Source organism: Petromyzon marinus, unplaced genomic scaffold (genome assembly GCF_048934315.1).
Source record: "Petromyzon marinus isolate PM22_M1 ecotype Great Lakes invasive population unplaced genomic scaffold, UKy_Petmar_22M1.pri1.0 PM_G_Scaffold_126, whole genome shotgun sequence".
In the NCBI taxonomy this organism is placed as follows: domain Eukaryota; kingdom Metazoa; phylum Chordata; class Hyperoartia; order Petromyzontiformes; family Petromyzontidae; genus Petromyzon; species Petromyzon marinus.
This window is the reverse complement of record NW_027422680.1, coordinates 423,638-451,347: the sequence shown is the minus strand read 5'-3', so window position 1 is coordinate 451,347 and position 27,710 is coordinate 423,638. Positions and strand designations below refer to the sequence as shown.

The 27,710-nt window shown below is 54.0% G+C and overlaps 1 protein-coding gene across 1 annotated transcript; it reads right to left on the bottom strand.

The window, feature by feature from the left end:
• LOC142909548 (mutS protein homolog 4-like) lies at positions 1 to 27,705 on the bottom strand. The gene is made up of 21 exons (XM_076059768.1): positions 26,312 to 27,705; positions 25,951 to 26,105; positions 24,337 to 24,597; positions 23,320 to 23,516; positions 21,811 to 21,918; positions 21,071 to 21,186; positions 20,526 to 20,699; positions 18,963 to 19,132; positions 17,811 to 17,878; positions 17,013 to 17,087; positions 15,154 to 15,218; positions 10,924 to 11,101; positions 10,000 to 10,122; positions 7,719 to 7,822; positions 6,499 to 6,623; positions 5,744 to 5,944; positions 4,497 to 4,615; positions 4,016 to 4,144; positions 3,659 to 3,890; positions 1,690 to 1,778; positions 1 to 1,592 (listed from the first exon to the last, which is right to left on the bottom strand). The coding sequence occupies exons 1-21, from the start codon at positions 26,314 to 26,316 to the stop codon at positions 1,401 to 1,403; spliced, it is 2,886 nt and encodes a 961-aa protein (XP_075915883.1). The 5' UTR covers positions 26,317 to 27,705; the 3' UTR covers positions 1 to 1,400.
• Positions 27,706 to 27,710: the final 5 nt, after the last annotated feature.

Sequence of the window (27,710 nt, the reverse complement as noted above, 5' to 3'; positions counted from 1 at the left end):
TTTGACAGTAAACTTTTTGTTTATATATCCAACAACACAGCACGAAATAACATCATCGTCTGGCTAATCGGGACCTCCGTCAGCCTACCCCACACCACACAATGGTACCCACACGCTTACCCCTCCACCGTGGTGGTGGTGGTGGTGGTGGAATTGGTGGTGGTAGCATTGGTGGTGTTGGATCGTGGTGGTGGTGGTGGTGTTCAGTTGGTGGCGGTGGTGGTGGTAGCATTCTTGGTGGTGGTGGTGGCGGTGGTGATGGCAGCATTGATGGTGTGGCGTTGTTGGTGGTGTTGCTGGTGCATCATGGTGGTGGTGGCGTTGTTGGTGGTGTTGGTGGTGGATCGTGGTGGTGGTGTTCAGTTGGTGGCGGCGGTAGTGGTGGTGTTTGTGGTGGATCGTGGTGGTGGTGGTGTTTAGCTGGTGGCAGTGGTGGTAGCATTCTTGGTGGTGGTGGCGTTGTTGGTGGTGTTGTTGGTGGTGGTGGTGGCATTGGTGGTGGTGTTGCTGGTGGTGGTGGCATTGGTGGTGGTGTTGCTGGTGCATCATGGCGGTGGTGTTCAGTGGGTGTTAGCGGTGGTGGTGGTGGTGGTGTCGTTCAGTGTGTGTTAGTGGTGTTGGTGGTGGTGTTCAGTTGGTGGTGGTGGTGTTGGTGGTGGTGTCGTTCAGTGGGTGGGTGTTAGCGGTGGTGGTGGTGGTGTCGTTCAGTGGGTGGTAGCGGTGGTGGTGTTGGTGGTGGTGTCGTTCAGTGGGTGTTAGCGGTGGTGGTGTCGTTCAGTGGGTGTTAGCGGTGTTGGTGTTGGTGGTGGTGTTGTTCAGTGGGTGTTAGCGGTGGTGGTGTTGGTGCTGGTGTCGTTTAGTGGGTGTTAGCGGTGTTGGTGTCGTTCAGTGGGTGTTAGCGGTGTTGGTGTTGGTGGTGGTGTCGTTCAGTGGGTGTTAGTGGTGGTGTTGGTGGTGGTGTCGTTCAGTGGGTGTTAGCGGTGGTGTTGGTAGTGGTGTCGTTCAGTGGGTGTTAGCGGTGGTGGTGTTGGTGGTGGTGTCGTTCAGTGGGTGTTAGCGGTGGTGGTGTTGGTGGGGGTGTCGTTCAGTGGGTGTTAGCGGTGGTGGTGGTGTTGGTGGTGTTGTCGTTCAGTGGGTGTTAGCGGTGGTGGTGTTGGTGTCGTTCAGTGGGTGTTAGCGGTGGTGGTGGTGGTGTCGTTCAGTGGGTGTTAGCGGTGGTGGTGTTGGTGGTGGTGTCGTTCAGTGGGTGTTAGCGGTGGTGGTGTTGGTGGTGGTGTCGTTCAGTGGGTGTTAGCGGTGGTGGTGGTGTTGGTGGTGTTGTTCAGTGTGTGTTAGCGGTGGTGGTGGTGGTGGTGTCGTTCAGTGGGTGTTAGCGGTGGTGGTGTTCGTGGTGGTGTTGTTCAGTGGGTGTTAGCGGTGGCGTCAGCGATGTGCTCCAGCTCGTCGAGGTACCGCTGTCTCAGCGACCCCAGGTACGAGGCCAGGCCGGCTCCGTCCAGCCGCGAGTGTCGCGCCGCCTGGCCCAGCCTCGTCGCGAGGCGGTGGACGGCCGCTCGGTGCAGCACGGGCGCGGAGTCGGCCTGACGCTCCATCTGGGGGGGGTCGCGGAGGGGTCACGGGCGGCGGGGGGTCACGGGCGGGTCTCGAGGGGGTCGCGGCGGGGGTGTCAGCGGGGGTCAGCGTCGTTACCCAGCTCTTGCCGCCGATCCGCGCCAGCAGCCCCGTGGCGTCGCGCAGCAGGGAGGGCGGCAGCGATGACAGCGTGGCCATTTCCAGACCTGGACGCGGGGCACGCGGGGGGGGGGGGGGAGGAGGAGAGGGAGGAGGAGGGGGGGGGGAAGGCGACGGCTTCTTCTTCACGATGTTTGAGGCGCCGGCGGCCTCGGCAGGGCCATCCCCGCTCTGTGCCGCGATGCGTTTTTCCGGGCCGAGGGGTTTCCCCCCTCCCACTACCGGGACCTCGTGGAAATGCTCGGCAAATCTGAAAACCTGTTCCCTGGGGATCGGAGATCGGGTCACCGTTCTTTCCCCCAATGATGGTAATCGGTTGTGGCGCCGCAGGTTACTTTCTTGATGGGAGTTAAATAGAGATTTGTGATCGCGGGCCACTGATGCAGACTCCATCTCCTCGGCAACCCGCGACCGCCACCCATCCTTGCGGCGCCTCGCGGCTCTCCGAACCTCCGAGCGAGGGCTGCGGTAAGCCTCCTCATTCTCCGACGTGGGATTCTGTAGCCGATGACAGTGGGCCTGTCGCCATCCTGAACACCTCCTCTTGTCAGCCAGGGTCTCTGGGGAGGTCTGGACCGCGTACCCAAAGCAGCCATTTCAGCTGCATGAGTCACAGTCCTAAACCTCGCCCATTTACCCTCGACATCAGGAGGAGTGGGGGACGATGCCAATCCCAGCCGGCAGAGCATGCCACTAAGGGTTTGAATGGGGTCCTGGATGTACACCCACCACCGGAGTGAAAGAATTGCAGGTGCATCTTACAGATTACAAGTCGATGGTCAGTGGGCAGATCAGCTCCACGGTAGGTCCTGGTGTCAAGGACATGGGCTCGCATCCGCTGGTCCGTCACTATGTAGTCCAGCAGATGTTCTTGCTTGGACCCGGCATGCATCCATGATGTTGTGTGGATGCGGCGATGCCGGAACAGCGTGTTGGTATTTACAAGCCCATGGGCTGCACAAAAATGTAGCAGCCTCCTGCCGTTGTTATTGAGCTGGTCTGGCCCATGCCTTCCAATCACTCCAGACCAGGTGCATCATGACCAACTCGGGCATTCACCCAACAAGATGACTATCCCGAGGGGCCACTTTAGCTCGCACCTGTGACAGGAGGTCATAGAAGGCATCTGACTCATCGGCCTTGCCTAGATCCCTCCACGGATGTTCGTCTTCGGTGGGGGCATAAGTAACCACGACCACCACTCCTCACCTCCGGTTGTTGGGAAGGCGAGCCCAAAGTAGCCTGGAGCTTACAGCTTCCCACACCTCACCGCCACGCTCCCACGCCCCCTTCATTCTTTTGTTTAGAAGAAGAGCCACTCCCTGTTGTTTGGCAGTCTCCTGCCGTGAGAAGAGGACTGTTCACCCCTCATGGTGGTAGGAGCCAGAGCCGGTCCACCGGACCTCCTGAATACCAGAGATCCAGGCGGTACCGGTCCAGCTCCCGACAGAGGAGTGGCAGCCTCTCCTCCGCAGTGAGCGTTCGAACATTCCACGTGGCCACCCGTAGTGGTTTTTCGTTGTTTCTGGAGGAGCCCCGAGGGTAGATATTCAGTCTTCTGGCTCCGCCAAATGGGGTTTGGTCAGGAGACGTCATAGACGCCTGTCCCCCCGGGGCCTCCGGCACAAGCTTATTAGTTACATATTTCAGTTTAACTCGTGGTTTCGTGGTAATTAATTGAAGGTGGAAGGGTTACCAGCCCCTCGCACCTGTCCAGAGCCCCCGTTTAGCCCCTGTGGTGGATGCATTTGCCATGAGGGGAGGAGCCAATCAAAATTGGATCTCGCCCCAAAGCACTGTCCACGACAGAGTTGCCCATCCGGCACCGCGAGGAGGTAGGGGGTTGTTTTGCCGGACCACACACACACACACACACGTACACACACACGTACACACACACACACGTACACACACACACGCGTAGTACCGTAGTGCGTGTCCGGCGTGTGCCCCTGCACCAGCTTGTACGTGCACGTCACACGTGGCACCGTCCGCGAGTCGTCGGCACCAGCGGCTTTACCGTCACGACGGCCGGCCCAGGGCAGCTGCTGCTGCTGCTGATTGCGCGACTCCACCAGGAAGTGGCTGTTGGAGACGTTGGGGTAGAGGGTGGAGAGGTGGCTCAGCTCCAGGTGGTGGGTGGCGAAGATGGTGAACGTCTGGGGGAGGGGGGGGAGACACACAGGGGTGGTGAGGGTGGTGAGGGTGGTGAGTGGTGAGTGTGAGTGGTGAGTGTGGTGAGTGTGAGTGGTGAGTGTTTGTGGTGAGTGTGAGTGGTCACCACCTTGCGCTGCAGGAGACACTCACAGACCGAGTGACAGATCCCCAGGGCCTCGTGGACCCCGGTGCCCCTCCCGAGCTCGTCGATGATCACCAGAGAGCGGTCGGTGGCTGTGCGAACTATGTAGTTCACCTGGGGTCATGGGGGTCACCGGGGGTCACCCACCCACTCACCCACCTACACACCCACCCACTCACCAACTCACTCACTCACTCACCCACCCACTCACACACCCAATCACCAACCCAATCACCCACCTACCCAACCACTCACCCACCCACTCACCCACCCACTCACACATCCACTCACCCACCCACTCACACACCCACTCACCAACCCACTCACCCACCTACCCAACCACTCACCCACCCACTCACCAACCCACTCACACACTCACCCACCCACTCACACACTCACCCACCAACCCACTCACCAATCCACTCACCCACCCACCCACTCACCCACCCTCTCACTCCCCACCCACCTCTCTCATCTCGATGGTGAAGGTGGAGGAGAGTGGCTGGATGTCGTCGTCCACACCGATGCGAGTGAAGATCTGATCAGCGATCCTCACGCAGGCAAAGTCGGCTGGTACGAAACAACCTGAAGCAGTGGTAGCACCCAAACACTCACTCACTTACTTACTCACCTACTCACTCACTCACTCAAACACTCACTCACTTACTTACTCACCTACTCACTCACTCAAACACTCACTCACTTTCTTACTCACCTACTCACTCACTCAAACACTCACTCACTTACTTACTCACCTACTCACTCACTCACTCAAACACTCACTCACTTACTTACTCACCTACTCACTCACTCACTCAAACACTCACTCACTTACTTACTCACCTACTCACTCACTCAAACACTCACTCATTTACTTACTCACCTACTCACTCACTCACCCAAACACTCACTCACTTACTTACTCACCTACTCACTCACTCAAACACTCACCTACTCACTTACTCACCTACTCAATCACCCACTCACTCACTTACTCACCCACTCACTCACCTACTCACTCAATCACCCACTCACTCACTCACCTACTCACTCACTCACCTACTCACTCACTCACCTACTCACTCACTCAAACACTCACCTACTCACTCACTCACCTACTCACTCACTCACTCACCCACTCACTCACTCACCCACTCACTCACCCACTCAATCACTCACCCACTTACTCACCCACTCAATCACTCACCCACTCACTCACCCACCCACTCAATCACTCACCCACTCACTCACCCACCCACCCACTCAATCACTCACTCACCCACTCACTCAAACAGTCACTCACCCACCCACTCACTCACTCACTCACTGACTCACCCACTCAATCACTCACCCACTCACTCACCAACTCACTGACTCACTCACCCAATCACTCACCCACTCACCCACTCACTCACTCACCAACTCACTCATTCACCAACTCACCCACCCACTCACCAACCAACTCACTCACCAACTCACCCACCCATTCACCAACTCACTCACCCACCGACTCACTCACTCACCAACTCACCCACCCACTCACCAACTCACTCACTCACCCACCCACTCACTCACTCACCAACTCACCCACCCACTCACCAACTCACTCACTCACCCACTCACTCACTCACCAACTCACTCACCCACTCACCAACTCACTCACTCACTCACCCACCCACTCACTCACCAACTCACCCCCCCCCACCCACTCACCGATCTGTGCCATCACCTGGCAGAGTGCCACCTGTCTCAGCAGCGTGGACTTGCCGCTGTTGTTGGGCCCCGTGACAACGAGGAAGTTTGAGGCGTCCGACAGGAAGACGTCGTTAGGCACCAGCGGCCAGCCCAGCACCCGCTCCAGGATGGGGTGGCGAGCCCCCTTGAGGGCCAGCGTGTCAGAGAATTCCGGACGGACTGCAGCTCACCACAGACAGCGGGGGGGAGGTCACGGGGGGGAGGTCACGGAGGGGGAGGTCACGGGGGGGGAGGAGGTCACGGGGGGGGGAGGTCACAGGAGGGAGGTCACGGGAGCGGAGGTCACGGGGGGTGAAGGTCACGGCGGCGGAGGTCACGGGGGGAGGTCACGGGGGTGACGATCACGGGGGGAGGTCACGGGGGGTGAAGGCCACTCACTCACCCACCCACCCACTCACCCACTCACTCACTCACTCCCTCACTCACCCACTCACGCACTCAATCACCCACCCACTCACCCACTCACTCACCCACTCACTCACCCACCCACCGACTCACTCACCCACTCACCCACTCACTCCCTCACTCACTCACCCACCCACTCACTCACCCACTCACTCACCCACTCACTCATCCACCCACCCACCGACTCACTCACCCACTCACTCACCCACTCACTCCCTCACTCACTCACCCACCCACTCAGCCACCCACTCACCCACCCACCCACCCACTCACTCACCCACCCACTCACCCACCCACCCACCGCGTACCGGACTTGGTGAGCGTGGTGCGGTGAGCGAATGCCAGCAGCATGTCCACCATGGACACTGCGTCAGCAAGCTTGTAGAGACACACAATGTCCTCCCGGATCTCCGCAAACAGCTTGGACAACACCCTGGGCACGGAGACAGAGCGGGGGTCACCCTCCCCTCCCCAAAGGGTGTTGTGTAAAGAGTAGTGTACAGTAGTGTATAGTGTAGTGCATAGTGTAGTGTACAGTAGAGTATAGTGTAGTGTATAGTGTAGTGCATAGTGTAGTGTAGTAGTGTATAGTAATGTATAGTGTAGTGTACAGTAGTGTATAGTGTAGTGCATAGTGTAGTGTATAGTGTACAGTAGTGTATAGTGTAGTGTATAGTATATAGTGTACAGTAGTGTATAGTGTAGTGTATAGTGTAGTGCATTGTGTAGTGTATAGTGTACAGTAGTGCATAGTGTAGTGTATAGTGTAGTGTATAGTAGTGTATAATGTAGTGTATAGTGTAGTAGTGTATAGTGTAGTGTATAATGTAGTGTATAGTAGTGTATAGTGTAGTGTATAGTAGTGTATAGTGTAGTGCATAGTGTAATGTACAGTGTACAGTAGTGTATAGTGTAGTGTATAGTAGTATAGTGTAGTGTATAGTAGTGTATAGTGTAGTGTATAGTAGTGTATAGTGTAGTGTATAGTAGTGCATAGTGTAGTGTATAGTGTAGTGTATAGTAGTGTATAGTGTAGTGTATAGTGTAGTGTATAGTGTAGTGTATAGTAGTGTATAGTGTAGTGTATAGTGTAGTGTATAGTGTAGTGTATAGTAGTGTAGTGTATAGTGTAGTGTATAGTAATGTATAGTGTAGGGTATAGTGTAGTGTATAGTAGTGTATAGTGTAGGGTATAGTATAGTGTATATTGTAGTGTATAGTAGTGTATAGTGTAGTGTATAGTGTAGTGTATAGTGTAGTGTATATTGTAGTGTATAGTGTAGTGTATAGTGTAGTGTATAGTGTAGTGTATATTGTGGTGTATAGTGTAGTGTATAGTGTAGTGTATAGTGTAGTGTATAGTAGTGTATAGTGTAGTGTATAGTGTAGTGTATAGTGTAGTGTATAGTAGTGCAGGGCATAGCCAGGGGGTTCCTCTGCAACCCCCACAGGTAGACGGGGCAGTGAGTGGAGGAACAGATGGAGATTAGTCCACCACACTCTGCCTGGGGTAGGGGTGTTCTCTCACACGTTGGACATGAGGTAAATCTCCTCCACGGCCTCCTGGCTGCGGCAGTTCAGCCTCATGAGGTCCATGGTGGTGTAGCTGAGAAGGTTCCCACGTTTGCTCACCTGGTGAGTGAGGGGTGGTGAGTGGTGAGTGAGGGGTGGTGAGTGGTGAGTGAGGGGTGTGGTGAGTGGTGAGTGAGGGGTGGTGAGGGGTGGTGAGTGGTGAGTGAGGGGTGTGGTGAGTGGTGAGTGAGGGGTGGTGAGTGAGGGGTGGTGAGTGGTGAGTGAGGGGTGGTGAGTGGTGAGTGAGGGGTGGTGAGTGAGTGGTGAGTGAGGGGTGAGTGAGGGGTGAGTGAGTGGTGAGTGAGGGGTGGTGAGTGGTGAGTGAGTGGTGGTGAGTGGTGAGTGAGGGGTGGTGAGTGGTGAGTGAGGGTGGTGAGTGGTGAGTGAGGGGTGTGGTGAGTGGTGAGTGAGGGGTGGTGAGTGGTGAGTGAGGGGTGAGTGAGGGGTGAGTGAGTGGTGAGTGAGGGTGGTGAGTGGTGAGTGAGAGTGGTGAGTGGTGAGTGAGTGGTGGTGAGTGGTGAGTGAGGATGGTGAGTGGTGAGTGAGTGGTGGGGAGTGGTGAGTGAGGGTGGTGAGTGGTGAGTGAGGGTGGTGAGTGGTGAGTGAGAGTGGTGAGTGATGGGGTGAGTGGTGGTGAGTGGTGAGTGAGGGGTGGTGAGTGGTGAGTGAGGGGTGAGTGAGGGGTGGTGAGTGGTGAGTGAGTGGTGGTGAGTGAGTGGTGGTGAGTGGTGAGTGAGGGGTGGTGAGTGGTGAGTGAGTGGTGGTGAGTGAGTGGTGGTGAGTGGTGAGTGAGGGGTGGTGAGTGAGGGGTGGTGAGTGGTGAGTGAGGGGTGGTGAGTGGTGGTGAGTGAGGGGTGGTGAGTGGTGAGTGAGGGGTGGTGAGTGGTGAGTGAGGGTGGTGAGTGGTGAGTGAGGGGTTGTGAGGGGTGAGTGAGGGGTGTGGTGAGTGGTGCGCTGAGTGGTGAGTGAGGGGTGGTGAGTGAGGGGTGTGGTGAGTGGTGGGGTGAGGGGTGAGACTCACACATAGACACATAGACTCACACATAGACACATAGACTCACACATAGACTCACACATAGACACATAGACTCACACATAGACTCATAGACTCACACGTAGACACACACATAGACACATAGACTCACACATAGACACATAGAATCACACATAGACACAGACTCACACGTAGACACATAGACTCACACATAGTTCACACATAGACACATAGACTCACACAAAGACACATAGACTCACAGATAGACACAGACTCACACATAGTCTCACACCTAGACACATAAACTCACACATAGACTCTGGGTCTATGAGTGGTGAGTCTGTGAGTGGTGAGTCTATGAGTGGTGAGTCTGTGAGTGGTGAGTCTGAGTCTCTGTGTGATGAGTCTATGCGTCTCTGCGTGGTGAGTCTATGGGTCTCTGTGTGGTGAGTCTATGGGTCTCTGTGTGGTGAGTCTGCGGGTCTCTATGTGATGAGTCTATGGGTCTCTGTGTGGTGAGTCTATGGGTCTCTGTGTGATGAGTCTATGGGTCTCTATGTGATGAGTCTATGGGTCTCTGTGTGAGTCTATGAGTCTCTGTGTGGTGAGTCTGTGGGTCTCTGTGTGGTGAGTCTGTGGGTCTCTGTGCGATGAGTCTATGGGTCTCTGTGTGATGAGTCTATGAGTCTGTGTGGTGAGTCTGTGAGTCTCTGTGTGATGAGTCTGTGAGTCTCTGTGCGATGAGTCTATGAGTCTGTGTGGTGAGTCTATGGGTCTCTGTGTGGTGAGTCTGTGGGTCTCTGTGCGATGAGTCTATGGGTCTCTGTGCGATGAGTCTATGAGTCTCTATGTGATGAGTCTATGAGTCTCTGTGTGGTGAGTCTGTGGGTCTCTGTGCGATGAGTCTATGGGTCTCTGTGCGATGAGTCTATGAGTCTGTGTGGTGAGTCTGTGAGTCTCTGTGTGATAAGTCTGTGAGTCTCTGTGCGATGAGTCTATGAGTCTGTGTGGTGAGTCTATGGGTCTCTGTGTGGTGAGTCTGTGGGTCTCTGTGCGATGAGTCTATGGGTCTCTGTGCGATGAGTCTATGAGTCTCTATGTGATGAGTCTATGAGTCTCTGTGTGGTGAGTCTGTGGGTCTCTGTGCGATGAGTCTATGGGTCTCTGTGCGATGAGTCTATGAGTCTGTGTGGTGAGTCTGTGAGTCTCTGTGTGATGAGTCTGTGAGTCTCTGTGCGTTGACCTTGATGAAGACCTCTGGCAGACGCTGTTCGGGCTGCAGGGAGTGAGCGGACGTCTGGATGTAAAAGCCACGCAGGGCGCTGTAGCTCATGGACATGGGCAGGTTGTGAATCTCGGAGAGCTGTTTGATGACCTCTGGGAGAGAGAGAAAATGGGCAGGTTGTGAATCACGGAGAGCTGTTTGATGATCTCTGGGAGAGAGAGAATGGGCAGGTTGTGAATCTCGGAGAGCTGTTTGATGATCTCTGGGAGAGAGAAAATGGGCAGGTTGTGAATCACGGAGAGCTGTTTGATGATCTCTGGGAGAGAATGGGCAGGTTCTGAATCTCAGAGAGCTGTGTAATGGTCTCTGGGAGGGAGAGAATGGGCAGGTTGTGAATCACGGAGAGCTGTTTGATGATCTCTGAGAGAGAGAGAATGGGCAGGTTGTGAATCTCGGAGAGCTGTTTGATGATCTCTGGGAGAGAGAGAATGGGCAGGTTGTGAATCTCGGAGAGCTGTTTGATGATCTCTGGGAGAGGGAGAATGGGCAGGTTGTGAATCACGGAGAGCTGTTTGATGATCTCTGGGAGAGAGAGAATGGGCAGGTTCTGAATCTCGGAGAGCTGTGTGATGGTCTCTGGGAGAGAGAATGGGCAGGTTGTGAATCACGGAGAGCTGTTTGATGATCTCTGAGAGAGAGAATGGGCAGGGGAGAGAGGGGGAAGAGTGGGGGAGAAAGGAGGAGAGGGGGGGGGGAGATGATGGTGGAACCCACGACCTCCTGCGTACCAGGCGAGGTACTTGACATCTCGCAGCCACCGTGATGATGACGATGATGAGAGAGACACGCAAACTCCAAACGTACAGCAGCAGGCGGTAGAGAGAGAGAGGAAGAGAGAGATACAAAGACGGCCGGGGAGGGCTACGGGTGGGTGAGCCGTGCCGTGCCTTCGATGCCTCCGACAGCCTCGGAGAGGATGCGCCGAGCGAGGTCCAGGAAGCCGTTGAGGCCGGGGCGCACGACGTGGCAGCGCCGTGTCCTGGCCGAGAGGAGGTTGCCCTTGCGGAAGGGCAAATCGTCGGTCAGCACCGTGCGCAGCTTGCCCAGGATCGCAGGGAACCTGGCACGGGGACAGCGGGGGAGGAGACGCGGTGGGGGTTGTGGTGTCGCCGCCGCCATCGACGCCGCCACCGTCGCCGACAACAACAACGACGACGACAACCGCCGTTCGCCACTAAGTGGCGATGACGTCACCACGACGCTTGTGCCAGGCCATGTGCACTTCAAGGCCACGTGAAGTGTTGAACGCACGCTGGCACGAAGGTCACGGGGCAGACCCAGGTGCCAGGGGGGGACTGACTGAGATGAGTGGCTGATGCACCACCTGTGCCCCCTACTGTGCCAACCCGCTGTGCTTTAGCCACCCGGCGCTCCGCTCGTTGTTGTGAGCGTCGCTCCTCCGCCCTCCGTTGTTGTTGGAGGGCGACTACCTCCAACTGCCCAGTAGCATCCTTCACGAGCCTCCTCCACTGAGTCCGATCTCGACACCGCTGGTACCAGTCATCGGCAAGTCCACTCAGCTCCACGTCCTCCTGTACCACGTCACTCCATCTTCTCTAGCCCCCTCGATCCGGCTGAACAAAAGCTGTTTCGGCATGTGATGGCTGGGCATGCGGGCTACATGGCCCAGCCAACGCAGTGTTGCCTGCCGGAGGAGCTCACCGATGGGACCTTGCCCAGATCTTTCAAGGATTTGTGAGCTCCTCACACAATCCAGCCAGGTTAAACCCAGGATGGATCGTAGACAGGCCAGCCTAAATGTTTCTAACCAGCAAAGATGTTCCCTTAGGGGGGTCCACGTTTCACAGGCATAGAGAAGGGAGGGAATGACTGTGGCCGAGAAGACCTGAAGCTTAGTGCGGAGCGACAGACCAGGTAGCTTCCACACAGCATTACGCAACCGATGAAAAGATAATGCCGCTTGACCGATTCCGAGTGCTGTTAAACCGGAGCCGGTCATGAGCACACTGCCCAGGTATGGGAAACTCTCCACTCTCCCCACAACTATCCCATCACCAATTGGAAGTTGTGGGGGTGGAGTGTCCGATGGCACAAAATACCCAGGCAAGTGCTTAGTTTCAGTGGGTAAGGCTCCACCTCTTAGTGGCAAGCTCCAGGTTCAGCAGCAGTGCCTCCAACTCCTCCTTTGAGTGAGCAGCAATTCCCAGATCATCGGCATACATTACATGGTTGAACAATCGGGAGCCATCCCTTGACCGCACCCGGGCATCGATCAGCCTCCCATTCTATCTGTACCAGATGGGAATTCCTCCGGTACAGCTACTGAAGACTTCACGAACTACGTGGTCAAAATAGATGTTTAATAATGTGGGAGCCAGAGGACATCCCTGCCGCACCCCAAGGTGTACAGGGAATGGCTCCGACTCCCGGCCACGTAGATTTGCCTGGGCCCGCTCACTATCATGAAGGTCCTTAATGATCATGAGCAGAGGGTCAGGGACTTCGAAAGCACGAAGAACAACCCAGAGCTCAGGCCTACTGATGGTGTCATAGGCCTTGGTCAGGTCAATAAAGCAGAGATGTAGGTCTTGTTGGAATTCCCTATACCTATACTGTAGCAGACGGACAGAAAATATGACATGTGCAGGAACGCCTTTTCCTGAAACCGCATTGGGGTTCCGCATGCCTCTTCTAAGCGTGCCTTGCACGGCGATGTTGAATAATCCTTGCCAGGACCTTTCCCGGCACACTGAGGAGTGAGATACCCCTGTAGTTGTTACAGTCTGTGCGGTCCCCCTTCTTAAAGAGGGGGACCACCAGGGCATTCTTCCAATCCTGCGGAACCCATCCAGTGGTCCAGACTTGTTATGATGTCATGTAGGACAGTTTGTGCACAAACGCCACCCTTCCTCAGCATTTTGCATGGGAGATCGTCTCTACCCGGTGCCTTTCCTGGTCTCAGACTCTGGATTGCCTTCAGTACTTCCTCAACAGATGGCACCTCAGCCAGCCACTCACAGGGGGTGACTTCTTCCAATATTTGAGGCACCGCAGCCTCAGTAGTGTCATCCCCACTTTGGCCCACGATGTTTTCCAGGTTGAGGGATTTTTCCTCCCCCAGGACCTCACAGAAATGCTCAGCAAATATGCAAACCTGTTCCTCGGGGTCGGAGATTTGGTCACTGTTCTTTCCCCTAATGATGGTAATAGGTGTGGCGCTGCAGGTTATATTTTTTTATGGCGTTAAAGAGCGATTTGTGATCGCGGGCCATTGAGGCAGACTCCATCTCCTCAGCAACCCGCGACCACCACCCATCCTTGCAGCACCTCACGGCTCTCCATACCTCCGAGCAAAGGTTACGGTAAGCCTCCTCATTCTCCGACGCGGGATGCTGTAGGCTATGAGAGTGGGCCTGTCGCTTTTTCTCAGCCAGCCTGAGCACCTCCACTGTCAGCCAAGGTCTCTGGGGAGGTCTGGACCGTGTACCCAAAGCAGCCATTGCAGCTGCATGAGCCACAGTCCTAAATCTCGCCCATTGTCCCTCGACATTAGGAGGAGTGGGGGACGATGCCAACCCCAGCCACACTGAGACCAGGCCACTATGGGTTTAAATGGGGTCCTGGGTGTACACCCACCACCGGAGTGGAAGAATGGCAGGCGCATCTTACAGATGACTAGTCGATGGTCAGTGGGCAGATCAGTACCACGGTAGGTCCTGGTGTCAAGGACATGGGCCCGCATTCGCTGTTCCGTCACTATGACATCCAGTAGATGGCCTTGCTTAGACCCGGCATGCATCCATGATGTTGTGTGGATGCGCCGATGCCGGAACAGCGTGTTGGTAATTATAAGCCCATGGGCTGCACACAAATCTAGCAACCTCCTGCCGTTGTTATTGAGCTGATCTGGCTCATGCCTTCCAATCACTCCAGACCAGGTGTCAGCATCATGACCAACTCGGGCATTGAAGTCACCCAACAAGATGACTCTATCCCGAGGGTCCACTTTAGCTAGCACCTGTGACAGGAGGTTATAGGAGGCATCTGACTTATGCCTGCATCCTTCCACGGATGTTCATCTTCGGTGGGGGCATAACTAACCATGACCACCACTCCTCACCTCTGGTTGATGGGAAGGCGAGCCCAAAAAGTAGCCTGGGGCTTACAGCTTCCCACACCTCACCACCACGCTCCCACGCCCCCTTCATTCTTTTGTTTAGAAGAAGAGCCACTCCCTGTTGTTTGGTAGTCTCCTCCCCTGAGTAGAAGACTGTCCACCCCTCACGGTGGCAGGAGCCAGAGCCGGTCCACCGGACCTCCTGATTACCACAGAGATCCAGGCGGTACCGGTCCAGCTCCCGACAGAGAAGTGGCAACCTCTCCTCCGCAGTGAGCATTCGAACATTCTACGAGGCCATCCGTAGTGGCTTTTCGTTGTTAAAGGAGGAGCCCCGAGGGGAAGGATTCAGTCTCCTGGCTCCGCCAAATGGGGTTTGGCCAGGAGACGTCATAAATGCCTATCCCCCCGGGGCCTCCGGCACAAGCTTATTAATTACATTTTTCATTCATGGTTTGGTGATAATTAATTTAACGTAGATGGGTTACCAGCCCCTCGCACCCATGCAGAGCCCCCAATTGGCTGCTGTGGTGGCTACAAACGTCATTAAGGGAAAAGCCAAAAATCTAAATAGGCCCTCCCCCCATGGCACTGCCCACCACAGCGTTGCCATCCGGTACCAACGAGGAGGTAGGGGGTTGTTTTTGCCACCGTCACAACCCTCACCATCACCACCATCACCCTCACCACCGTCACCACCATCACCACCATCACCACCACCACCCACACCACCACCCCCACTACCACCACCACCACCACCACTACCACCGTCACCACCATCACCCCCACCACCACCCACACCTCCACCCCCACCACCACCACCACCACCGTCACCACCCCCACCATCACCACCACCTCCTCCACCACCCCCACCCACACCACCACCACCACCACCTCCTCCACCACCATCACCCCCACCACCACCACCCCCACCACCACCCCCACCACCACCACCTCCTCCACCACCATCACCCCCACCACCGTCACCACAGTCACCACCTCCACCACCACCACCAGCCTGGTCTCCTCGTCACCTGCAGTCCAACAGGGAGCTCTGGTAGGCTGTCAGCAGTGGAGTCTTGCAGGGGCTGAGCGCTCGCTGGGAACACAGCAGGGGAGAGATAGGTGAGGGTGACACCTGCACCTGTCACTCACCACTCACCACCTCACCACTCAACTCACCTCACCCTTCACTCAACACTCACCCACCCCTCACCAACCCCTCACCTCACCACTCACCTCACCTGCCACTCACCCTACCTGTGGGTGTTGTGGAGGCACCCCCAGTGGCAGCTGTCTCTGTGTGTGAGTCTGCTGTTGCCTAGGGGCACCCCCAGTGGCAGCTGTCTCTGTGTGTGAGTCTGCTGTTGCCTAGGGGCACCCCCAGTGGCAGCTGTCTCTGTGTGTGAGTCTGCTGTGGTCTAGGGGCACCCCCAGGGGCAGCTGTCTCTGTGTGTGAGTCTGCTGTTGCCTAGGGGCACCCCCAGTGGCAGCTGTCTCTGTGTGTGAGTCTGCTGTTGCCTAGGGGCACCCCCAGTGGCAGCTGTCTCTGTGGGTGAGTCTGCTGTAGCCTAGGGGCACCCCCAGTGGCAGCTGTCTCTGTGTGTGAGTCTGCTGTTGCCTAGGGGCACCCCCAGTGGCAGCTGTCTCTGTGTGTGAGTCTGCTGTGGTCTAGGGGCACCCCCAGGGGCAGCTGTCTCTGTGTGTGAGTCTGCTGTTGCCTAGGGGCACCCCCAGTGGCAGCTGTCTCTGTGTGTGAGTCTGCTGTTGCCTAGGGGCACCCCCAGTGGCAGCTGTCTCTGTGGGTGAGTCTGCTGTAGCCTAGGGGCACCCCCAGTGGCAGCTGTCTCTGTGTGTGAGTCTGCTGTAGCCTAGGGGTACCCCCAGTGGCAGCTGTCTCTGTGTGTGAGTCTGCTGTGGCCTAGGGGCACCCCCAGTGGCAGCTTAATGATAATGATAGTGATCAATAATAATTAGTGATGATAGTGATCAATAATAATTAGTGATGACAGTGATTAACAATAATTAGTGATGATAGTGATCAATAATAATTAGTGATGACAGTGATTAACAATAATTAGTGGTGATAGTGATCAATAATAATTAGTGATGACAGTGATGAACAATAATTAGTGGTGATAGTGATCAATAATAATTAGTGATGACAGTGATTAACAATAATTAGTGATGACAGTGATTAACAATAATTAGTGATGATAGTGATTAACAATAATTAGTGATGATAGTGATTAATAATAATTAGTGATGATAGTGATTAACGATGATTAGTGATGATGGTGATTAACAATAATTAGTGGTGATAGTGATCAATAATAATTAGTGATGACAGTGATTAACAATAATTAGTGATGATAGTGATTAACAATAATTAGTGATGACAGTGATTAACGATAATTAGTGATAATAGTGATTAACAATAATTAGTGATGATAGTGATTAACAATAATTAGTGATGACAGTGATTAACAATAATTAGTGATGATGGTGATTAACAATAATTAGTGATGATGGTGATTAACAATAATTAGTGATGATAGTGATCAATAATAATTAGTGATGACAGTGATTAACAATAATTAGTGATGATAGTGATCAATAATAATTAGTGATGACAGTGATTAACAATAATTAGTGATGACAGTGATCAATAATAATTAGTGATGACAGTGATTAACAATAATTAGTGACGATAGTGATTAATGATAATTAGTGATGGTAGTGATTAACAATAATTAGTGATGACAGTGATTAATGATAATTAGTGATCATAGCGATGAACAATAATTAGTGATGACAGTGATTAATGATAATTAGTGATGGTAGTGATTAACAATAATTAGTGATGACAGTGATCTTGGGCAGGCGATGTAACCTGCAGTGGAGACACCAACTCCAGGATATGCTTGAGGTGGATGGCGTAGTTGATCTTAGACTCAGCAGTTCTCAACTGGAACAGGGTGGATGGATAGACAGATACATAGATAGATACATTTTGATTTAAAGCTTTCGTGACCGCAGGGATTCATATTCTTGGTTCTTTCGGTAAAGTCACCACGTAGAAAGGGAAACTATAAAATAATAAAAATATAAAACAATAAAATTATCACGAAGTTTCGACTGCAACACAAGTAATCATCATCAAGGTGTGAAAACCACAGCAAGAAAATTGTATTGTTTTATATTTATATTATTTCCCTTCTACGTGACTTTACCGAATATAGATAGATACATGTAGAGATAAATATAGACAAATAAATAGATCACTAAATAGCCTCTCTCTCTACATCACGGGTGGGGAACCTTTTTTCTACCAAGGGCCATTTGGATATTTACAACATCATTCGCGGGCCATACAAAATTGATCAACTTAAAAATTAGCCCGTTATATCCGGTCAAACGTTTAATTAACTCGCCCCTAATGCGATGGGCTGGAACTGCTTCTCTTTGGCGAAGCGTTTGGTGATGTTAGCCGGTATTGACGATGTTGTTGCTACTCGCAACTGCTCTTCCAGGTTTGCTCTACCTAGATTTATTGAATTTCGAGTCCTGCCTGCGGTTGCCTTGGCAGGGCCAGAGACCGGACGTTCCCCACCCCTGTTTAACGTGATGAAGGGGTACTGTGTGGTGCTGAGCGAGGTGATGCTGATGATGATTAAAGTGATCATCTCACCGTCTCTGTCTTAGGGATTTGAATCAGCATTGAGAGCAGGTGGTCTACATCCAGAAACTGACTGATAGCTGCACACACATACACACAGACATCACACATATACACACAGACACACACACACAGACATACACAACAACAACAACCGCCATTCGCCACTAAGTGGCGGTGACGTCACCACGACGCTTGTGCCAGGCCATGTGCACCTTGAGGCCACATGAAGTGTCGAACGCCCACCGGCAGGTGGTCACGGGGCAGACCCAGGTGCCACGGGTCGACTGACTAAGATGACTGAGATGACTGGCTGATGCACCACCTGTGCCCCCTACTGTGCCAACTTGCTGTGCTTTAGCCAGCCGGCGCTCCGCTCGTCGTTGTGAGCGTCGCTCCTCTGCCCTCCGTTGTTGTTGGAGGGCGACTGCCTCCAACTGCCCAGTAGCGTCCTTCACGAGCCTCCTCCACAGAGGCCGATCTTGACACCGCTGGTACCAGTCATCGGCAAGTCCACTCAGCTCCACGTCCTCCTGTACCACATCACTCCATCTCTTCTCTAGCCTGTGCCGCGCCCGTTTAGCCCCCTCAATCCGGCCGAACAAAATCTATTTGGGCATGTGGTGATTGGGCATGCGGGCTACATGGCCCAGCCAACGCAGTCTTGCCTGCCGGAGGAGCTCACCGATGGGACTTTGTCCAAATTTTTCGAGGATTTGTGAGCTCCTTACACAATCCAGCCTGGTTAAACCCAGGATTGATCGTAGGCAGGCCAGCCTAAATATTTCTAACCGGCGAAGATGTTCCATTAGGGGGGTACACGTTTCACAAGCGTAGAGAAGGGAGGGAAGACCCGAAGCTTCGTGCGGAGCGACAGACCAGGTAACTTCCACACAGCGTTACGCAACCGATTAAAAGATAATGCCGCTCGACTGATTCGGAGTGAGACCTCTGCTGTTAAACCGGAGCCGGTCATGAGCACATTGCCCAGGTATGGGAAACTCTCCACTCTCTCCACAACTGCCCCATCACCCACATACCCACTCACCCACCCACCCAACCACTCACTCACCCACTCACCCACCCACCCACTCACTCACCCACTCACCCACCCACATACCCACCCACCCACTCAGCCACCCACCCACCAACCCACCCACCCACCGGCCTGCACTCTATAGAAGTTGTCTTCCTGCATCAGCTCATCCACACAGTCGAGACGGCCTCTGAGCGTCTCTTCGTCCACCAGCGGCTCGTGGATGTTGGCTCTGAGCCGGCGCGCTCCTCCATGCGTCCTCGTGTAGTTGAGCACTCCGAATAGCGAGTGGGAGCTCCTGGGTGCACGCTCGCACGCACACACACACACACACGGGTGGAGGAGGGTCACACACACACCAACACACACCCACACACACTCACACCACACTCGCACCCACACATACATGCACACACACCAACACACACACACTACCACACTTGCACCCACACACACCCCCACACACACCAACACACACCAACACACACACCAACACACACACACCAACACAAACCACAAAACAACAACAACCACCATTCGCCACTAAGTGGCGGTGACATCACCACGACGCTTGTGCCAGGCTATGTGCACCCTGAGGCCACGTGAAGTGTCGAACGCCCGCTGGCAGGAGGTCACGGGGCAGACTCAGGTGCCACGGGTCGACTGACTGAGATGACTGGCTGATGCACCACCTGTGCCCCCTACTGTGGCAACCTGCTGTGCTTTAGCCACCCGGCGCTCCGCTCGTTGTTGTGAGCGTCGCTCCTCTGCCCTCCATTGTTGTTGGAGGGCGACTGCCTCCAACTGCCCAGTAGCGTCCTTCATGAGCCTCCTCCACAGAGGCCGATCTTGACACCGCTGGTACCAGTCATCGGCAAGTCCACTCAGCTCCACGTCCTCCTGTACCACATCACTCCATCTCTTCTCTAGCCCGTGCCGCACCCGCTTAGCCCCCTCAATCCGGCCGAACAAAAGCTGTTTCGGCATGCGGTGGCTGGGCATGCGGGTTACATGACCTATCCGAGGGGCCACTCTATCCCGAGGGGCCACTTTAGCCAGCACCTGTGACAGGAGGTCATAGAAGGCATCTGACTCATCGGCTTTGCCTGCATCCCTCCACGGATGTTCATCTTCGGTGGGGGCATAAGTAACCACGACCACCATTCCTCGCCTCGGGTTGATGGGAAGGCGAGCCCAAAGTAGCCTGGGGCTTACAGCTTCCCACACCTCACCGCCACGCTCCCACGCCCCCTTCATTCTTTTGTTCAAAAGAAGAACCACTCCCTGTTTTTTGGCAGTCTGCTGTCCCGAGTAGAGGACTGTCCACCCCTCATGGTGGCAGGAGCCAGAGCCAGTCCACCGGACCTCCTGAATGCCACATAGATCCAGGCGGTACCGGTCCAGCTCCCGACAGAGGAGTGGCAGCCTCTCCTCCGCAGTGAGCGTTCGAACATTCCACGTGGCCACCCGTAGTGGTTTTTCGTTGTTTCTGGAGGAGCCCCGAGGGTAGATATTCAATCTCCTGGCTCCACACACAACCACACACACCACACACACCCACACACCCACACACACACACCACACCAACACACACACCACACACACCAACACACACACCAACACACACACACCAACACACAGAAGGGGGAGCGGCTATCCCCGCTAGCGAGGGAGGAGGAGGCATCGTCTACCGGGGGTCGTGGGAGTTGCGCAGCAGCTCCAGGTTGGCGGCCGTTGTGCCGTCGATCATGGCGGTGCGCTCACTGCCGCAGAAGGAGACGCGCACGGAGGCCGGGGCGAGCACCACGCCCTGGATGAACTCCACATACTGCAGCAGCGCCGCCAGCGAAGCCAGGCAGTAGTATCTGGGGGTGGTCGGCAGGGGGGAGGGTGAGAGGGGGGTGGGTGAGTGGGTGGATGAATGGATGGGTGAGTGGATGGGTGGGTGGGTGAGTGAGTGGGTAACCCTAACCCTAACCACTCCATCTCTTCTCTAGCCCGTACCGTGCCCGTTTAGCCCCCTCGATGCGGCCGAACAAAAGCTGTTTGGGCATGCGGTGGCTGGGCATGTGGGCTACATGGCCCAGCCAACGCAGCCTTGCCTGCCGGAGGAGCTCACCGGTGAGCTCCTCACCCGCTCACCCACACACTCACCCACACACTCACTCACCCACTCACCCACCCACTCACCCACCCACACACACATCCACACACACACCTACACACACCCACTCACTTCCCCTGCACGTCCATGAGTACGGTGGCCATGTGGGGCACGCAGAGCCTTCGCACGGCGTCCATGCCCCGCTCCTCGTTGAAATATTTCCTCAGCACCGTGGTCACGTGGGCCTCCTGCACACGCACTCACCACGAGGTGGCAGCACCCACTGTGGTGCGTCTGTGGGTCTCTGGTGAGTCTGTGGGTCTCTGTGCGATGAGTCTATGGGTCTCTGTGTGGTGAGTCTGTGGGTCTCTGTGTGATGAGTCTAGGAGTCTCTGTGTGGTGAGTCTATGGGTCTCTGTATGTGATGAGTCTATGGGTCTCTGTGTGATGAGTCTATGGGTCTCTGTGTGGTGAGTCTGTGGGTCTCTGTGTGATGAGTCTAGGAGTCTCTGTGTGATGAGTCTATGAGTCTCTGTGTGATGAGTCTATGGGTCTCTGTGTGATGAGTCTAGGAGTCTCTGCGTGATGAGTCTGTGGGTCTCTGTGTGATGAGTCTATGGGTCTCTGTGTGATGAGTCTATGGGTCTCTGCGTGATGAGTCTGTGGGTCTCTGTGTGATGAGTCTATGGGTCTCTGTGTGATGAGTCTATGGGTCTCTGCGTGATGAGTCTATGAGTCTCTGTGTGATGAGTCTATGGGTCTCTGCGTGATGAGTCTATGAGTCTCTGTGTGGTGAGTCTATGGCTCTCTGTGTGATGAGTCTAGGAGTCTCCGCGTGGTGAGTAGTGGCGATGCCCTCCGTGCATGCTCACAGGGAAGTAGTCCCTCAGCAGGGTGAACATTTTGCTGGCGTTTGGGTTGCAGGCCGTTTGGGGCATCACCACCTCCAGCGGGCGTAGCACCTGCAGCTTGGTGATCGCCTGAACAAGCAGCAGCAGCAACAGCAGCAGCAGCAGCGCCAGCAACGAGAATAACAGGCTGAGGTGCAGCAGGAGGAGGTCACGGGACAGACCCAGGTGCAGTGCGTTGACTGCTGTGCCAGGCTAGGTGCACCAGGAGGAGGTCACAGGACAGACCCAGGTGAAATGGGTTGACTGCTGTGCCAGGCTAGGTGCACCAGGAGGAGGTCACGGGACAGACCCAGGTGCAGTGGGTTGACTGCTGTGCCAAGCTAGGTGCATGAGGTAAGGTAAAATTAAAAAACTAGTGTTTAATAGTTTAATACTAACTTAACCTGTCAATGTATATAAATATACTGCATACCTGCAGAATAACGACACGCACACATTGGCACGTAGCTACTTACGTGGCTACTGGGTCCCGCACTTTCAAGGGCCCCGCGCTAAACGCTTTCAAGCGATCAATTCCGGTTCGGTGATTCTGCTCTCTTACCAGAGTACGAAACCACCCTTCAGCTTTTACGAACGGCCGAGTGTGTTGAAGGTTCAGTTTCAGTTTTCAGTTTATTTTGGGTATAGCCCTGTGAGCCATCCGGCTCTTGAATCGGAGTGCAACCGCAACAAACCAACAAACCAACAAAAACACGACCAAGAAAAGCATCAAATTTTGACTTAAAGCTTTCGTGACTGCAGTGATTCATATTCTCAGCTCTTTCGGTAAAGTCACGTTGAAGGGAAACAATAAAATAATAAGCACAGAGACAATTTAAACCGAGAAGATGTATTCTGGCTTAGCAATCATTGTAAGGATTTGATAAACTATTTCAGGTCTTAATTGATTGTTCACGCTTACGGTGGCTTTCAGACAGCATACATTAATTTTTCGTCTCCCCCCTCCTCTTTTCAGAACATAGATGGACTCGTCATTCTAAATAAACTGACAAATCGTGGCGCCAACGTATTTTTATAAATAAATAAATGCACCGATTATAAATAAATAAATTAATGTGAACCGCCACTTCTTTCAAATGTTTCTTGCCGTTGGTTTTGACACCTGATGATGACCGTTTGTGTTATGGTTGAAACGTCGTGAGAATTTTTATAATTTTATATATATTTTAGTATTTTATTGTTTCCCTTCAACGTGGTGACTTTACCGAAAGAGCTAAGAATATGAATTACTGCTGCAGTCACGAAAGCTTCAAATCAAAACAACCACAACCACAAAGAAAACTTAGGTTAGAGATGTGTCGCATTATCCGGCCGTACAGCAAGTGACAAAAATGACAATCGCTTTACCGCGCAGGTGAAGAATGTGCGTGTTTTAGTTTTTAATTCAGGGCCCGGTTCATAACACGCACTGCACAGGGGGGGGGCCCTTTGTGTTCGTGCACGGAGAGAGAAGGAGGGGCGGAGGCTGACCTTGACGTAGGGCTGGCTGTCGGGGAACTGACACAGCACCAGCTCAGGGCAGCGCAGGTCGATGCTGGCCAGGCCGACCTCGCCCCGAGCGATACCTCGGCCCTCTGCCAACGCCACCACCACCGACCTCGCCTCCACCTCCTCCTCCTCCTCCTCGTCGCCGGCGTCGGCGTCGTCAGTCGTGGAGAACGAGGTCGCTGCGGGGCCACAAGAGAGACGGGGTGCTGCCTCCTGTCGTGAGTCGATGAACGGTGGTGAGTCTACGGGTCTCTGTGTGAGTCTATGGGTCTCTGTGTGAGTCTACGGGTCTCTGTGTGAGTCTACGGGTCTCTGTGTGAGTCTATGGGTCTCTGTCTGAGTCTATGGGTTTTTGTGTCAGTCTATGGGTCTCTGTGTGAGTCTATGGGTCTCTGTGTGAGTCTACGGGTCTCTGTGTGAGTCTACGGGTCTCTATGTGAGTCTACGGATCTCTGTGTGAGTCTACGGGTCTCTGTGTGAGTCTACGGGTCTCTGTGTGAGTCTACGGGTCTCTGTGTGAGTCAATGGGTATCTGTGTGAGTCTATGGGTCTCTGTGCGAGTCTACGGGTCTCTGTGTGAGTCTATGAAGGGTGGCGAGTCTATGGGTCTCTGTGTGAGTCTATGGGTTTCAGTGTTAGTCTACGGGTCTCTGTGTGAGTCTATGGGTTTCTGTGTGAGTCTACGAGTCTCTGTGCGAGTCTATGGGTCTCTGTGTGAGTCTATGGGTTTCTGTGTGAGTCTATGGGTCTCTGTGTGAGTCTATGGGTCCTGTGTGAGTCTATGGGTTTCTGTGTGAGTCTATGGGTCTCTGTGTGAGTCTATGGGTCTCTGTGCGAGTCTACGGGTCTCTGTGTGAGTCTATGAAGGGTGGTGAGTCTATGGGTCTCTGTGTGAGTCTATGAAGGGTGGTGAGTCTACGGGTCTCTGTGCGAGTCTATGGGTTTCTGTGTGAGTCTACGGGTCTCTGTGTGAGTCTACGGGTCTCTGTGCGAGTCTACCGGTGGACGTGGTGGCCCTGCTGCTGCTGCCGGGCGCATGCCGCTGGCGTTGCCGCCGCGAGCCGCCTGGCGCCGCACGGAACCGGGAAGCGGGGAGGGGCGCCCGCGGGGCCCAGGAGGAGAAGCCTGGCATCACCACGGTGGGAGCATCACCGCAGCCGCCACCACCGCCGCGGGCCCTGCCGCCGCCGCGGGCCCTGCTGCCGCCGCTGGTGGTTGTGGCGGTGTCGGCGTTGCCGCTCCGGTCGGCCAATCCCGACTCTGGGAACAAGAGAAACGGGGGGGGGGGGGGGGGGCGGACGGAGACTTAATTAAAGCGGTCCGTTTTCTTCGGGGCTCCTCGCGCTCACGGCCCTGTTCCAACGCGGCACGGGGGGAGCGCGATGGCACCAGAAGGCCGACATCGTTCAAGAGAGAGGCTTCACCAAAAACAGAAGCGAGAGAGCTTGCATACTTCGACAGCTGGCGAGGAACGACGCCTCCCTCTCGTCTCCCCCCCCCCACCGCCCACCAACCCCAGCGAGGTCTTGTGCGAAATCCTGTTTGGCAGGATTAATTGTGCTCCCCTTTACAAGACCCTAGTGGAGGGAGCGAGCTGATTTTCTAAAGGGAGGGGGGGGAGAGGCTGCGTAGGGCCACACATTCGCTCGACGCAACATCACAGAACGGTGCCCGGAATGGAAAGCCGTGGGCTTGTCGGGGCCTTAATGCTCCGCAGGGAGCGGAGAGCAGCGAGATGCAATCTGTTCCTTAAACCTGCCGTGACCGCAGGAATTCATGTTGTTGAGTTATTTCGGCAAAAACTCACGTAGGAACGAAAACATTTTAATGGATCACGACGTTTGGATCGCGACACAAGCAACCGTCACCAGGTGTGAAACGAACACAGCAGGTGGACCGCCAACGTAGGAGCTGACGTAGGAGCAGTCCACGTGACCTCACCAAAAGAACCAAAGGATAAGGAGCAAGAGGAGCCAAAGTACGGTAATCCGTCGACATCAAAATAATCCGCGGAGAGGCGTCATCCCCCTCAGGGACGGAGCCAGGATTTTCAGCCCGGGGTGACATTCAACAAATGTTAACTTCAAGAATGATTAGAGATTTCGATTTAAAGCTTTCATGACTGCAAGGATTCATCTTCTTTGGTTCTTGCGGTAAAGTCACCACGTAGAATGAGAATAAAATAATAAAACAATAAAAGTCTCACGACGTTTCGGCCACAACACAAGTGGCCTTCTTCAGGTTTAAAGGGACAGACCTGTTGGGACGACAGGTGGCCTGAAGAAGGCCACCTGCGTTGCGGCCGAAACGTCGTGATAATTTTATTGTTTTATTTTATTATTTTATTCTCATTCTACGTGGTGGTGACTTTACCGAAAGAACCAAAGAAGATGATTAGAGAGTCAGGCTTGAACCAGACGCCATCGGTTTGGCGACACGCTCTGATGGTGCAGTTACACGAAGTCCGCCGGACCGAGTGTCGTGCACTTACACGCACAATGTTTCAGATTTTTCGATTTTTTATTTTTTTTTCGGGGGTGACAATTGTCTAACCCTGTCACCCCCCCCGCCCCCTGGCTCCGCCGCTGATTGCCCTCCTGCACTCTCTCTGACCTTGCATCCTGGAGTGGCGTGCCGCGGGCGTGGAGCTGAGCAAAGACGAGGAGGCGGAGGCGGTGGTGCTGTGTAGCTTGGCTCTGGTCTTTGTGCGCCGGGGAGGAGAATCCAGCAGTAGGCCAAACGAGTACTTGGGACCCTTCGTGGACATCCTGCAACCAAGCCTGGGGGTGAGCGAGATGTTGACTACCTCACCTGGTATACAGCAAGAGGTCGTGTGTTACACCACCATCATCATCATCACGGTGGCTAGGAGATGTTAACGCCTGAGCCTGGCAGTGATTAGGAAGCTTGGGGAATATTCAAATCTGTGCGAGGGGCTTAACGCTGCTCAAACGATGAGGATCTGCGAGATTACCTCATCCGATTTCAAAAGAGCGGATCACCTGTCAGACACACACACAGACATCACACACACACACACAAGACACACACAGACATCACACACACACACAAGACACACACAGACATCACACACACAAGACACACACACACATCACACAAGACACACACAGACATCACACACACACAGACACACACAAGACACACACAGACATCACACACACATCACACACACAGACATCACACACAGACACACACACAGACACACACACAGACATCACACACACACACACAAAAGACTCACACAGACATCACACACAGACACACACAAGACACACACAGACATCACACGCACACAGCCATCACACACACACACAAGACACACACACACAAGACACACACACACACATCACACACACACACACAAGACACACACAGCCATCACACACACACACAAGACACACACAGACATCACACACACACGACACACACAGAGACATCACACACACAGAGACATCACACACACAGAGACATCACACACACACAGACATCACACACACACAGACATCACACACACACACAAGACACACACAGACATCACACACACATCACACACACAAGACACACACAGACATCACACACACAGACATCACACACACAAGACACACACAGACATCACACACAAAGACCCCCCGTACAGCCTTAACAATCTGTAGGGGCGAGTGCTGTAAGCGAGTAGCAGCACCTATAAGGGCCGGCACGGCACACGAGGGGGTGGGTGGCCAACACCACGCCCGACCGCCTTTGTCTCCCCCAGTGGTGATGTTTACTACACACCACTACACCAGGTACTCATTTGAGGCTGAGTCGACCTAGGGGAGGCCCAGGACCGGTTCAGAGAATCGTAGCGCGGCGTAGCGCTAACCACTACACTACCGCTCCCCACATACACACACACAGACACACACAGAGACACACACATCACACACAGACATCACACACACACACAAGACACACACAGACATCACACACACAAGACACACACACACATCACACAAGACACACACAGACACACACAAGACACACACAGACATCACACACACAGCCATCACACACACACACAATACACACACAGACATCACACACACATCACACACACAGACATCACACACAGACACACACACAGACACACACACAGACATCACACACACACACACAAAAGACTCACACAGACATCACACACAGACACACACAAGACACACACAGACATCACACGCACACAGCCATCACACACACACACAAGACACACACACACAAGACACACACACACACATCACACACACACACACAAGACACACACAGCCATCACACACACACACAAGACACACACAGACATCACACACACACGACACACA

What these genes read in the sequence shown, in the direction of transcription:
- LOC142909548 (XM_076059768.1), bottom strand. An exon ending in TCGGAGGCATCGAAGGCACG is followed by an intron (nt 10,123 to 10,923) that starts GCACGGCTCACC and finishes GAGGTCATCAAA; the next exon opens with CAGCTCTCCGAGATTCACAA. An exon ending in CACCACGCTCACCAAGTCCG is followed by an intron (nt 5,945 to 6,498) that starts GTACGCGGTGGG and finishes GGTGAGCTGCAG; the next exon opens with TCCGTCCGGAATTCTCTGAC.